Source organism: Chinchilla lanigera, unplaced genomic scaffold, assembly GCF_000276665.1.
Source record: "Chinchilla lanigera isolate Chin_1 unplaced genomic scaffold, ChiLan1.0 scaffold00002, whole genome shotgun sequence".
Lineage (NCBI taxonomy): Eukaryota > Metazoa > Chordata > Mammalia > Rodentia > Chinchillidae > Chinchilla > Chinchilla lanigera.
The window spans coordinates 14,487,751-14,502,845 of NW_004955403.1; the positions used below are offsets into that span (position 1 = coordinate 14,487,751).

A 15,095-nucleotide genomic window follows, 5' to 3' on the forward strand; every position below is an offset into this window, starting at 1 on the left:
GTATGTCTTTTATACAAAAATGTTACACCTGACCAACTCCATTACATATAATTAGCAGTTTGTTAGTACTTATGATAAAATTAACTTAATCAGTTTACTTTAACCACGTTGTAACCGGAATCGTAAATTTCCAGGATTTTTAACAATACTCAGTTACTAAAAGAGCGATTTATTACTGAACTTTATATTAATCGTTGTTACAATTACTTACTGTTCCATGACAGGCCAGTCCAAAACTGAGTGGCTGAAAACCCGCAACTTTTTATTTCTTAATGATTCTGCGGGTTGTCTGCACAGTTTCTTGTTGGCTCTCCAGCTGGAGGGTTGGATCTGCAAACAGATGTGGTCAACTGGTCAGCAGAGATGCCAGACTCATGGTATTCCAGGCTTGCTCATATATGGCAGTTAGGGGCATATCAGTAGAGCAAAATCTGAAGTTGTAGGGCTTCTTAAATTAAAGCCCTAGCCTTGTGAGTGATACAAGGACAGCAGTGAAAAATCAAGAGTGAGGAAATGGCTTACAGTTCTTTTTCTCTGTCACTGTACTGGGACTCAAACACAGGGCTTCATGCATGGTAGGCAGGTGCTGTAACTCTGAACTACATCCACAGTCTATTTTTTTTTCTTCAGCTAGGATCTTGCTAAGTTACCTAACTGTGGCTTGAATTCATGATCCTCATGTCTCAGCCTCCCAAACAGGTGGGATTACAGGAATGCACCACCATACCCAGGTTGAACTACAAATTCTAATGGAAAGAGTAATAGAGACCATGGGCATAACCTTTACTAACATACTTATTTTTTACCTTTCAGTTCCTTTTAAGAACCAGTTTATTTTTCAGAATTAATTTAGACAAATGATTAGTAATGTAAACTTGGAAAAATCACTTTAATATACAAAACAAAGGGATTAAATTAGAGGAGTTTTTAGAAATTTCAGTCTCTGTGATTGATTCAACTAGAATTAAGTACAAGTACAGTAGTACCTCTGTTTATGAACTTAATTCTTCCACAGTTCTGGAAAAGGTGGGCACTTTCTTGTTCTTGCAAGAAAAATGGCTGCAGTCTTGTCTGTCACCTGATGCAGTTTATAAACAAAAATAAATTTTGCCAAATGCTTCTGTTTATGAACCAAATGGTTTGCAAACAAAAGCATTGGTGAACCAAAATACCACTTATTTTCTAAAAAGGAAACAACTTTAGCTTTGCTTGTCTCTCTACTACTGCTACCTTTGTCTCATTATGTGGTGACTTAAAGGTTTAGGAGTATTGAAGAAGGCCCTCAAACCTGAAATCTAATAACTTGGATTGGCATCTTACCTTTTCCTAGTCTGTTTTTGTACTTGAGAAATAGTAAAAACAAACAAACAAACAAATAAAACTAGGAAATGTAAAAAGTTAAAATAGATGGTGATAATTGTTATATAATAGTACAGATAGATATACTGACATAACTGCACACTTAAAAATGAGTTAAAGTGGTACATTTTATGTCATACACATTTTACCACAATGAAATGTACATTTTAGACTAGTTATGAGGATTAAATTTAATAATGCATAGTAAACACGTAATGTTTATGATGTAGAATAGTGTTAGGATAATTCCTTTAAAAGTATTTACTACTTGCCCAAGAAATATTGCTAATAACATTTTGTATATGATAAAAGAAAAAAATCCTATAAATGATTTAAAGTAGGATCCTTTTTAAAAAATGACCAATCTTTGGGTTAATTTGAATTTTCAGGTAATTTTAGGAGATTTGCTTATATTTGATATACATATGTCATTCTTTTAGTTGCTTCTCCTTTCTTTCATACTTCTGAAATGACAATGAAATATTTTGCACACCTTAGAAAATTTAGTCAAGGAGTTAAATCACTACTTGTTTGTACTTGTTAGAATACAGAAACTCACATGAGACGTGAATTTATACCTGGTGATGAGTTTAGTTAAAGTTTAAAATTAAGAGTCAGGCATGGTGCCGCACTCCTGTAGTCCCAACACGCAGGAGGCTGAGGTAGGAGTATTGCTGCAAATTCCAGGGTACATAGTCAATTCAGGGCCAGTCTGTACTATATGATGCAATCCTGTCTCAAACATCACTCCCATAAAGTGAAATGAAATAAAATACAAAATAAAATAAAATTCCCTTTGTGATTTTTATGTTGAGAAACTCGAGGATCATTTATTACTTGTTTATATGGGCTTGTATTCTGGATGTTAGAGAGACGGGAAATAACACAAGACTCTTTGCCCTTGTGGAATTTGAATTCAGATTGAGATACTAGACAACAAGTGAATAAATACTTTTTGGAGGTAAATTGTAGAAAGAGATACGAAGTACGATGAGTCAGAAAATAATGGGAAAGAAGAGATTATTTTAGGTGAGGAGTGCTCATGCTGAACTGTGGCTTTCACTGCAGAGAAGTGAGGTGGAATGAGCTGTGCTGGGGGGTGGTGAGGAGCATCCCAGACCTGACAGAGCGCGCGCGAAGGCAAAGGCTCCGCGGTGCGGGACTAGCAGCAGGAAGACCGGTGTGCCAAGGACACGGAGTTCTAGAGAGAGCCATGGGGTGCTATTTAGACTTTATTTGAAGCACTGATAAAAATTTGATATTTAGTGTGTGGTGGGAAACCATGGCAGTTTAAAACAACACACAAAAGCTTCATTTTGAAATAATACTAGACTTACAGAACATTTGTAGATGTACTTGAGAGTTCCCATATATTCTTTAGTGTTAACATCTTGCTTTACTGTCGAAAGAATTATTGTTTCCTGGTAGAGAGCCGGATGCCTGAAGATGCCTGTTCTGCCCTGCAGTGTGTGAAAAGAGAAGACAGTAGAAGTACAAAGACCTGTTAGGGACTTCTATAGTACTTGGAATGAGAGTGATAAATTGGCAGTAGCTGGGAGTATTACAAGAAATCTCAGTACTCTCTTACTTAAGAAAGCCTGGGTTGGGACAGCATACTAAGAAAAAAGTTTTTCCTGAAACTGAACTTCTATATTTGGTTGTTTTCTAGGAGGAACAAGATACTAGCAAAATTAAATACAGAAAAGTAATTTATTAAGCAAAAGCAGTTTTCAGTCCAAAAGTAATTGAAATAGGTAAATAAAATCTCTTATCTACCTTCTTCCTGTGTTAAAAATCAGTGAATTAGCTCTGTTGGGCATTGGTTCTGTACAATTTGCCAGTCCCTTCATTGTAAAGGAATGACCACTAGTAAGTACTAAATTTCAGTCAGTGTTTTAGGTAGTTATCTTTATTTAGAAAATCCTTCTTATCTGAACAAAGATTAATTACTAAGAATTTTCAGTGCAGGAATATAATCTTTGTAGTTCAAATGTTTATTTTCCCTCTTTACTTTGAGATTTTACTTAAATATGAATAATCCCTAGCAAGAGATCATAATCTAAATATACAGATGTTTTGCCAAAATACAGGTTCCATCTAAAATGTATATACACTTTAGGGAACGAAAAAACTTGTATTTTAATACTAAATTTATTGAGACATCATGAGATTATACAAGTTATCTTTGGCCTCTATAATCGCAAGAGAAGTGCAAAGTGGAGCTGTTAGCTTCCAGACATTAGTATGGTGAACTGCTACTTGGATGACCTTAGTCACTGAGATTGCTGCACATGCATTTTTAATTTCTTCTTTAAGGGCTGGCAGTGTAGTGAGTTTTCTGTGATATATGGCATCCTCTAGTGTTCCCTATATGAAGGTAACACCGTCATTTTCAAGTACCGTTTTTAAAAAATGATGCTATTTTTCTTTTCCTGAAGTGTATATACATTTTTGGAGGCAGACTCTGTGTATATCACATGAATATACTATTAAATAATTTAATCAACAAAAGTTTTTTTCAAAATACTTTTCTAATATTCTGTTACATAACATCAGTTTATTATTGATGTTTATTTTTAAGCTGTTTCCTGGTTTTCATTTAAAATTCAATGAAGTGTTTAATTAAGGACACCTTAATTCTGGTTGTTATCTCTGGAGTTAACACTGCTTGATAGTATCTACTGTGTTTTACCCCAAGGACTAAAATGTAGCTTTTCTTTCCTTTTGTAGTTGAAGCCTGAGTTATAGTTGACCTCATATGTATAGGAACCTTTATGGGAACATACGTAACTGTTGATAGAGATGTTGTGAGGGATATGTGAGGTGTTTATAAAATGTTTGGAACAGTGCCTGACACATAACGTATGCTCAGGAAATACCGGTTTATTGGCAGTACAAAGGGTAGTATTACCATTATTTCAAATTGCTCTAATTTTGCTTATTTTGAAGAAGTGATTTGCATGCTTTCTTCATTTTTCACCTAACATTTAACACACAATTTCTGGGTGCCAGGCATGGTGGGATGTTTTCATGTACATGCTTTGGTTAATTGTCAGTATCAGCTTCCATTTAATGTTGAGAGTATTTAGGTTCTGAGATGTTAAATTACTTAGCCATAGGGTAAGGGATAAACTCTGGCGTTACTTACAAAAACATGCCACCTCACAGGCATATAAATAAATGTCTTTTAAGACTGCATTATAATCCTTTATATTGGATACTTCTTTATGTACAGAGTTATATAGTACAGACTGGTAAGATTAAAAACTCATGTTTCAATGGTGTTGGACATAGCTATGATAAGATATAGAAAGTGAGAACTGCTGTTAGAAATTATACACATTAAGAAGGAGAAATTGTTGGTATTCAGGGAGGAAGTTGTTAGCATATAATTTCTTGAAAATGGGGTTACCTTTTAAACTGAATAGGAGTAGTGGGATTTGGATACGTGTAAGTGGTGGAATTTTGATACTCTAATAGGGGAACAGTAGGAATGAGATGTATATAGAAAGTAGTGTATGTAGTGTGTGAATGGATGTGGGGGAAATTTAGATGGGAAAAGTAAATTAGGGCCAGATTGAGGGTGCTTTTAAAGCATGATTAACTATCTTCAAATTAGACATGTGGCAATTGTTTAGTAAATGATTGTAGCTGACATAGAGTCTACAGATACATGGTTTAGGGGACTTCAAAATTGAATGAGACATTTAGACTGTATTGAGATTTTATTAGTGAAAGGGGAGATGTCAGACATGTAGAATAGTAGAAAGAATACTTCTTTAGAGGAAAGAAGATGAGATTTCCAATCTGTGCTAATCATTAAGTTATTTATATTTGAGGTGCTTTTACATTTTGTTAGTAAAATGTTCTTAATGTATAAAATGAATGTTACATAACAGACCTAAGATGACTGTGTCATTAGTTGACCAGACTGGACCCTGAACTCGAAGGGGGAAAGGGGGGCACTGTTAATTACCTTAGAGGGCAATTGAACGAAATTGGGATTAGTAAACCAGCAGCAACTGAATGTTACTGTTCATATCTTATTTTTTTTAATTTTAAAGAGAATTAAAAAAAAAGAACAGTAGCAAACCGCTAACAACATAGGTAAAAACAAAACAGAAACAGTAAGAATGATACAGAGTTTCAGAACAAAATGATAAGGATTAGCAGTAGTTGTTGTTACATATTTTTGTCTTCATCACAGTTGGTCAGATTACCAGATGTAAGAATGCAAGATTAATCAAACCACTAAAGAGAATTAAAAACAAAAAACAAAAAAATTATAGACAATACAGAGTTTCACCAAACAAGATGATAGAAATTCAACAGTGGTTATTATGTTGCATATTGTTGCCTTCAAATTAGTTGTTCAGATTACCAGATATAAGCATGCAAAATTGGGCAAAAAAGATAAATAAATAAATAAGTAAAGCATTAACTGTTCCTTTCTTTTTTTTTTTTTTTGTTTTTTCCGGTACCAGGAACCGAACTCACGACCTTGCGCTTGCCAGGCAGGCGCTTTGCCGCTGAGCTAAATCCCCAGCCCCAACTGTTCCTTTCAATAAACCATTAGACATCAACAGTGCAGTTATATCAGTCATCCTTTTGTATATATATTTTCCCTTCCTTCCTTCCTTCCTTCCTTCCTTCCTTCCTTCCTTCCTTCCTTCCTTCCTTTTTCTCCTTTCCCTAATTCCAGTTGTTTTCGTATCTTACTTTTATGAGTCCGCTTCTACCTGTTCTATCTTGAAATTCAAATTTTAAGAACTGCGGAGCAGAAAAAAATGATCATTACGTCAATCACGAATGCCTAATGTTGTTGAACAAGGTAAATATAGTGTAATAGGAAGTTTTTAAAAATAAGGATTCCCTTGATGTTGCTAGAGTAGTAATGAATAAAATTGTGCATAAAACAGGATTGTTCTGAAACATGTTTCTTGTGTAGCTTCTCTTAGAAACAGTAGCATATCCCTTATAAGTATATCTTCATTTCTGTGACATTACGGGGAGAAATGAGATCATGTCTTCAGGGATTACAGTATTGGTGGTTTATCTTGTAATAATTGAATGGACCAGACTGCTGTGCTTGCTCTTTGAAGTTGGCGTCTTGTAGTTTTTAAAGAATCTTTTCCAGATGTTAGGTTTATAGCTGTAATTTTCTGACTTAATCATAATGGTTCAGTCTTATTATCCATGGAGGTATCTCTCTTGTAATGCACCCCATATAACAGCTGTAGAAGGGCCTCAAAATTCTGTAGTCTTTGTAGCAAGTTTGATACATTGAAACACTTTTTCAAATTTTCTGGTTTTGTCATGTTTTAAGTAAGTGCTTCTTAGACATTCATGTATTTAGGTCACCTGGCTATATCTTTTTTTTTTTTTTTTTTTTTTTTTCTTTTTGAGACAGGGTCTTCCTATGCAGTTCAGGCTAGCATTGAGCTCCCTTTGTAGCCTAGGCTGTCCTCGAACCCACAACAATCTTCCTGCCTCAGCCTCCCCAGTGCTGGGATTACAGGCGTGCGCTACCACGCCCTGGCTATATCTTATTTAAAAGGCAAGTTACTCAGCAGGTCCGAGGTATGAAGTTTTGCTTTTCTAACAAGATCCTAAATGATGTGGAATCTGCTATTCAGTAGGTCAATCTCAAAGTTCTGGGTGGTTGGTTGGAATTCTGACAGTGCTGTTAATATAGGGCCTTAAATATGACTAAATTTGGGCTGGGGATTTAGCTCAGCGGCAAAAAGCGCCTGCCTGGCAAGCGCAAGGTCGTGAGTTCGGTTCCCGGTACCGGAGAAAAACCAAAAAAAAAAAAAAAAAAAAATGACTAAATTCTTTCAGAAATTATATTAGTAGTTAATTTTAAAAGAAATGTTAGGGCTTATAAATTTATTAACATAGTTGATTGAAATAATAGTTTTTCACATTTTCCTCTTTCATGTCTTAACTCTAGTTTTGCTTCTTTCTCATTTGTTTTTTGTTGTTGTGGTTTTTGCTTTTGTTTAATATATTATTGTGTTTTGTGGGTCTAGTTAGGGAACCGTTACTGTATTTTATGTTTGTATCTACATTTTATTTTGCATGCGTAACGTGGCTTTGCCTGGATGTTCTTTTTGGTAAGTTCCAAATTTATATAGCATATTGTTTTTTATAGTATAAGTTGTAATGTTTCACGTTCTTTTCTCCCACTTCCAGTATTGTGATCATGCTCATGACTTGTTTTTATTTTTTTTAAGAGTTCATTTGATAATTGTTTTTTCCTAACATTTTCCAATTTTCCTTAATAGCGCAATTTGATACTAATCTGCTTTGATTTCTTTTATAGCCTCACGCTCTCAGTTGCTGATCACTTTTAGCAGTTGCTGTCTCAAGTATTTTGTTTTTTTTAAAAAAAGCCTTGATCATTTAGAAATATCCTAAAAGCTAATGCTTCCATATAGCAATCATTAAAGGAGATAGTTATAGTGAAGTTGAGTATTTCTGTTCTCTATGAAAATATATTCTAATTTTGTTTTTACAGCAACAGCTTGCACAACTACAGAAAGAAAAATCAGAGATTCTGAAAAATCTGGCATTATATTACTTCACATTTGTAGATGTTATGGAATTTAAGGTATGTGTTTCAGTATATAAAGCTTAATAGTTCAGAAGCAGATTTAATCTTTCTTAATTATGTAACTTTGTCACTTGTACATAATAAAATCAGAATTTCATAACCAAAATCTAAAACATGTTACTAATGTTTTCTGAATTTAAAATTATTTGTACAGGGTTGGGGATATAAGCACTTCTCTGGCATAGATGAGGTCCCTAGTTCAATCTGCAGCACCCAAAAAACCACTATATGAGTAGAATGTTAAAATAAGTTTTTCTTCTTAGGATCATGTTTGTGAATTGCTGAATACTATTGATGTTTGCCAAGTATTCTTTGATATTGTAAGTATCATTTTCGAAAAATTTTTGATTCCCTTTTCTGTTCTCAAAGGAATTCGGGACTAGTTGCTTTTCTTTAGAGAAGGTTTATATAACTAGTGTATAAAGTTTTAGTATTGTTAATTTGACTTGACGAGTAGCTTTTACAAAAAGTAAAAATTCACAGTGTATTTTTGTGTCCTCACTGAGTCTTGTACATACTGAGATATACTTGTCACATTTAGTATTTTAAAAGAGTAAAGTGGCCAATGTTTTTTCTATAAAAGGCATGCTTAATAGAATTTTTTTTAGTATGATAATTTGTAAATATAGGAAGGCAAGGTGAGAAATGTCTACATTGACTTAATGCTGAAAAGTTTGATTTAAAATACTCTTCTGGTGAGATTAGTACCAGATGTTTCTTCTTCTTATTATTTTTTTTATTGTTCTTTTAAATTATTACCAGTTTGAATATAATGGTCATAAGTCCTTTTGTTTTTATCCATAGAATTGTGGAACAAACACAAAACTTACCTGTAGCTTCCAAGTTTTAGATTTTTTTTTTAGTGAAAGGAATTTGAATTTCAAAAATGGCAGTAAAAAATTATATGAATGGAATATTAAAATAACTAGAGAAAATGACTAGATTTTAGTAGCTGCTGTGAAGATGGTTGTGTATGTTTAAAAGTTGGACAGATATGAAGGAGCTGAACCTGATTTTTTTCCTAGACTGTGAACTTTGATTTAACAAAGAACTACTTAGATCTGATTATAACCTATACAACATTAATGATACTGCTGTCTCGAATTGAAGAAAGGAAAGCAATCATTGGATTATACAACTATGCCCATGAAATGACCCATGGAGCAAGGTAGTCTAGCATTATAAAAGTTCTTCTAAAATTTTCAGTTTGATAGCTCACAACTCATTAAAATTTTATATATCTATTTTAAGTGATCGAGAATACCCACGTCTTGGTCAGATGATTGTGGATTATGAAAACCCTTTGAAAAAGATGATGGAAGAGTTTGTACCCCATAGCAAGGTAAGCATTTATTTTTAGATATGCTATAATAGTATAAGGGATCATTTAAGCATAGATAGGGTGAGAACATCTTTTTGGAGAAAAATTACTATGGGATATGAATGAGAACTGTTGGTGATTTTATCTAATTATGAACTAGAGAACTAGTTAGTGAGAGTCACAAGAGTGTATAAGGAGTCACAAAAATACTCATTCATTATAGTTTTTAATTTCAGTCTAGTGAAATGCGTAGTATTTGAGAGTGTCTGATGCCATACAGTTCTCCTTATGTATTAGTCAGCTTCCCGTTGCTAGGATGTAATGTCTGATTTATACAATTTAAAGGAGGAATGGGTTTATTTTAGCTCATGGTTTTAGAGGTTTCAGTTTGTGGTCAGCTGGCTCCATGGCAGAAGCATTATGTTAGAAGGGTGTGGGAGAGGACAGTTGCTCAACTCATGGGAAACAGAGCAGGGAAAGAGCCAGAGAAGAATCGGCCAGGAACAAGAAGTACTGTAGTCCCAGGATCACATCCCATGATCTGCCCAAGATCCCCAGAAGGAGGATCCTGTATCTTTCTCAAGGAACTCAAATTGATGGTTAAGGTTAACTGTCACATCCTAGATTGTGAGCTCAGTTCTGCCACTTACTAACTATGTGATATTTCACTGTACTTCAGTCCTGTAGTGTCGTCATTCCCCCCGTACCTGTAATCGAACTCACGACCTTGCGCTTACCAGGCAGGCACTGTGCTGCTGAGCTAAATCCCCAGCCCTCTTTGTGATAAAAAGAGTACTTACCCCTGCAATTGTTTATGAAAATTAAATGAATTTATAAAAGATGTTAGATACATAATATCTGGTAAATTTTAGCTATATTATAGTCTCTTAATGAGGAAAAAATGAGTTTTGTGAAAATAATTGGAAATGTCTCAAGATACATTAAAAGTAGTTTTCAATGAATTAATGTTGGTCATAAGAATCTTGGGCCGTGTAAACAAAAATGACACAAAAGAGAGTCTTGCCATTGTGGCTTCTCTGCAGTAGGGCTGGTTCAAGGGACTGTACCATGAGTCAGGTGCTTCAGGGAAATGTTTAGGTATCTTTTCCACCCTCATCATGTAGAGGGAAGGACTGAGGACTGGAGAAGTGTTACGACAAGGTAAAACTATTAAGCACAGTGGTCCCAAAGCCAGAATTGAAGTCCAGAGTGTTACAGTCTTAATCTTTCCTTTTTGATTGACAAAGATTAATTAGACTTTTTAATAATAAAATCTTTGAGTAAATCGTGGTTTTTCTTAACTGAGAAAACTGGTATTAACTGAGGTACAGTTAATACCAACACTTTTCTTTTGCTTTTCTTTCTGTCTTGAAAATTCTTAAGATACTTGTCTAATTTAATTTCTTAGTTTTAGTTGTAACATACAGGTTGAACATCCTTAACTTGAAAATACAAAATATCCAAAACTTGAAATTTATATTTAGCACTGAAATGACAGAATTGGAAAACTGCACACCTGACTTTATGTGATGGGGGCTGCAGTTAATAAACAAGCACATTAAAAATAGTACACAAAATTACTTTCAGGTTATATGTACAAGGCATACATGAAACAATGAATTTTTGTTTGGTTTTGGGTCTGATCCTCATTTTTTTATGTATATACACATGTTCAAAAAAAAAAAAAAAATGTGAAGCACTGCTGATACCAAGCATTTGTTAAGAGGTATTCAGGTAACATCCACAAATTTTGTTAAGATTTTTGTGTTGGAGTTTGTTGAATTATTATTTGGAAAGAGGCTAGTGTATGATAACACTTACTAAGTAAAATAAATACTTCAGCATTGTGGATGGTAGTGTCAAGATTGATCAGATGCAGCCATATTGCCATCTCTCACAAGTCTGAGTTTGGTATTGCTTGATGATAAAGCTGTAAATAACAAATCAAATCAAATCAAAATTAAACAATTTATTAAGAATATAGATTGTTGTTATAAGGCACACTTTGGAGAAATACAAAATGTGCTAAGCTCTCTTAACGTGTTCACAATGGGGCCATAATTCTTATGTCTTGCTCCCAGCAGCTTGATTTGAACATGTTATGTTCCTGCCAGCTTGAACCACTGGTGCTGCATGCATGACTGGCCCATCAGGTGGCATGGGACAGTCCCAGGGAGTTGTACAAGCCCCCTGATGGGACAGTCTTGCATGTACCACCAGTGGTTCAAGTCGTCTAATAGGACAGTTAGGATACATGTACCACTGGGTTTCAAGCCAGCGGGAACATATTAACCCTTGACCATACAACCCTAAAGGCTTTTCCTTTTGTAAGAATATTCAGAATAGAAACTTCATATTTCACAAAAGGATGACAGTTGATCTCTACCCCTTTTGAAATAAAGATTCCCCAGGTTGCTGTATCTTTCTTTTAACCTTTAAGAAAGTAACATGTCTGGGCGTGGTGGCGCATGCCTGTAATCCCAGCACTCGGGAGGCTGAGGCAGGTTGTGAGTTCGAGGCCAGCCTGGGCTACAAAGTGAGCTCAAGGCCAGCCTGAACTGCATAGCGAGACCCTGTCTCAAAAAGACAAAAAAAAAGAAAGTAACATGATTTCTGGAGTCAAGCTCTTGCCCAGGAATATTTAATCTGTGTAGCTTTTATAGAATTAAAAACAAATAAATAACTAGAGGAAGAGAACTGATGCAACTTATACAAGGAGCATCATTGTAATTAGTTTCTTTTGTTTTGTAATGTTACAGTACAATCAATTGTAGCTGAAATCTAAGTGGAAAGAAGAAAGAACTATTCCCTACCTTTGTTTTTCTTGTATTAGTCTCTTTCAGATGCATTAATTTCTCTCCAAATGGTGTATCCTCGAAGGAACCTTTCAGCTGACCAGTGGAGAAATGCCCAGTTACTGAGCCTCATCAGTGCGCCCAGCACCATGCTTAATCCTGCACAGTCCGACACTGTATGGTTCTGTCGTTCCCTTTCTGAATGAAAATACGTGATTTTTAAAAAATCACTTAGGCAGTGTTGCTGCAGTTTTTTCTACTGCTCGTTAATTATCTTAATACTTTTAATTTTTGATGTCAACAAAAACATGAAATTAATATGACTAATAATATAACTATTTTTGCTTTAAAGTTTTAAAAGATTATCTTGTCCTATCACAGCAGAAAAATTAGAACACATAGAAAAGTTAGAAAAGTATAAGGAAAAAAAAAATCACCCTAGCTATTACCAACTAGAGCAAATCATCATTCTATTGTGGTTCTTTTCAGTTCGTTGTGTGTGTGTGAGCAAAGGTATTGCAGAGAAAGCATGCACGGTTAACTGCTTCTGGGGAGGCAGTGAGCATCCAGGAACAGAAATCTTTTCTCACTTGAATACAGTTTCATACTTTGGAGTAATGTAAACTCATGTAGGATTAACAAGTATGGAAATTGTCACTTGCCACACTGAAGACAGTTGACTAGCAGTATGTTTTAAGGATGTGATTGAGGGTGTGCACATCTACACTGTTCTTACTATTCTCTGTTGACTGGAGTTTTAAGTGTAAGTTGGAAAATGTTTATCTGATTTTTCAAATTTGTTATGGTATTTGAGCAAAGAATTGAATATTAAGAATTCCTAGGCAGCAGGGCATGGTAGCAAATACCTGTAATCTCAGCACTCTGGGAGGCTGAAGCAGGAGGATCCCACGTTTGAGCCCAACCCTTGAAACCTAGCAGCTTAGCAAAGCTTTGTCCCAAAATAAAAAAGTCTGGGAATACAGCTCATTGTGCCTGCCCTTGGTTCAGTCCTTGGTACTGGGGAAAAAAAAATGAGGATGAGGGGAGTCATTCACTATGCAGTTTTTAAGAGAGTTTTTTTTAACTACTAATGTGTGTATTCTTTTTCAGATGCCTTGTGAATATCTCTCTTTGGATGCGATGGAGAAATGGATTATCTGTAAGTAAAATGGGTTAGTTTGAGATTACTTCTCAGATTAATTAAAGAAAAGTAATAGGTAACATGCCTTAGTTCTGTCTTTGTACTGTGCCATATGCTAAGCCTTTATTAAAGATGAGGAATCTAAAGCTTAGCCCACACAGTCAGCCAGTCACAGAGCAAGATAAGAAACCACGCTAACTTAAGGCTCATGAGCTGCGTACATTATTACTGCCTTTTTGGGTATAACTTTCAACACTAAATTCTTGTGGGACTTCTGTGATTTTTTTTTTTTAAATACCAAATCGATTCTGTTAAGGTTTTTGGTTTTAATTTACTTTATTACCTCTAATGACTCATATATTTGGCGGTTAAATTACTGTTTTCTGTACTTAGGAAACTCAACAAACTATAGGGAAAATAGATACACAGGTATAATACAGGGTGAGAATTGCTGTTATATAATTAAATTTCCTTTCCCTAAGCTTACTGCCAGAGGGGAATAATTCGTAATAGGTTGTGTTTTCTAGTTTTTACAGTACTTTGTTTCTTGATTTATTAACTTGTAGTAAGAATTTGATTTTTTTTCCATTGTGTTGCTCCATTGTTGGTGAAGGACTAGTTTTTCTTAATTTTTTTTTGATTGACATTTTAGTAAAATAATAAATCTAAATCACTAGAATTCTCAGAATAGTGAAGTAGAAGGAAGAGACAAAAGGTCATAGTTTTGACTATTAGATTCAGCTTGATCTGACAACTAGGTTATTGGGTTTCTGCTTAGAAATCATTGTCCAATTTTATGAAAATTTTTAAATACTTTCAGTTTATATGCTTAATTGGCACTTGGAGTAACACTGTTTTTAGCATGAGAGAAGTAATTTATTAACATACACTACTTGCCCTTAGCCATTTTATTAAGTATATTATTTTTTGCCTTAACTGGACTTGTGATATTTTTTACTTTGATCTGGTTCATGTTATTTAATTAAAAATAAACAAAATATAACAGTTCACTAAGTACTGATTCCTATATGTGTGATGATTCTTAGTTTTTGCTTGATCAATTGAGTTAGTTGTCAGGGGTAACCTTTGGCATGATAATGGTATTATTTCCTTCCAGTCTTTACCTTAAATGAGAATACTGATTGCAAGGCCTTGTGTAATAAGCGGGGGAGGAATTAAGACACTGGTCACCCTAATTGAGAATATGTGGCTATGGACAAGGCCTCCAGATTCAGGGTAACCACATTTGCCAAAGTAAAGAGTATTTATCTTGAGAGTTGCTGTGTTCTTAGAGCGCAACACTGAATAGAGCTAATACAGAGGGTAAGAGTTAACTCAGACTCCTTAACACCAGTAAGCACACAGGCGCTTTTTCTTCTGAAGATAATCTACTTTCTCTGTAGCTTTGCTCTTGATTAGTTCATAGTGTGGTCTCTGGACTAGCAGCAGCATCTATAAACCTCTCAGGCAGAATCGTGATTCCCACCGAGGACCTACTGAATCAGTAATCTGTGATTTAATAAACCTGTAGATGATTCTGATGCAGGGTAAAGTTTGAGAATCACTGTTGTAGATTACAGCTGTTGCCAAGATTTATGGAAGGCCTAGAATGCTGAAAACCCAGCTAGCAGTAAAGTAGATAGCAGTTGTCGTGTATTCTTTTCAGTCTGCTCTTGCTCTGTTGGGGTTGGGTGACTCCTTGAGAAAGATGTCTGTGTAGCTCCAGAATTGGGGATGACTAATTTCTTTTTTTTTTTTTTTTTTGGTTTTGGTTTTTCTCTGGTACCGGGAACCGAACTCACGACCTTGCGCTTGCCAGGCAGGCGCTTTTGCCACTGAGCTAAATCCCCAGCCCCGGGGATG

At 35.0% G+C, this 15,095-nt stretch overlaps 1 protein-coding gene across 1 annotated transcript in view; it reads left to right on the forward strand.

The window, feature by feature from the left end:
* The window catches only part of Nckap1 (NCK-associated protein 1), a 77,692-nt gene that overhangs the window by 11,062 nt on the left and 51,535 nt on the right, over positions 1-15,095 (forward strand). The window contains exons 3-8 of the mRNA XM_013514746.1: positions 7,880-7,972; positions 8,239-8,295; positions 9,001-9,143; positions 9,227-9,317; positions 12,130-12,267; positions 13,202-13,250. Of these exons, the coding sequence (XP_013370200.1) occupies positions 7,880-7,972; positions 8,239-8,295; positions 9,001-9,143; positions 9,227-9,317; positions 12,130-12,267; positions 13,202-13,250 (571 nt within the window). The remainder of the gene's footprint in view (positions 1-7,879; positions 7,973-8,238; positions 8,296-9,000; positions 9,144-9,226; positions 9,318-12,129; positions 12,268-13,201; positions 13,251-15,095) is intronic.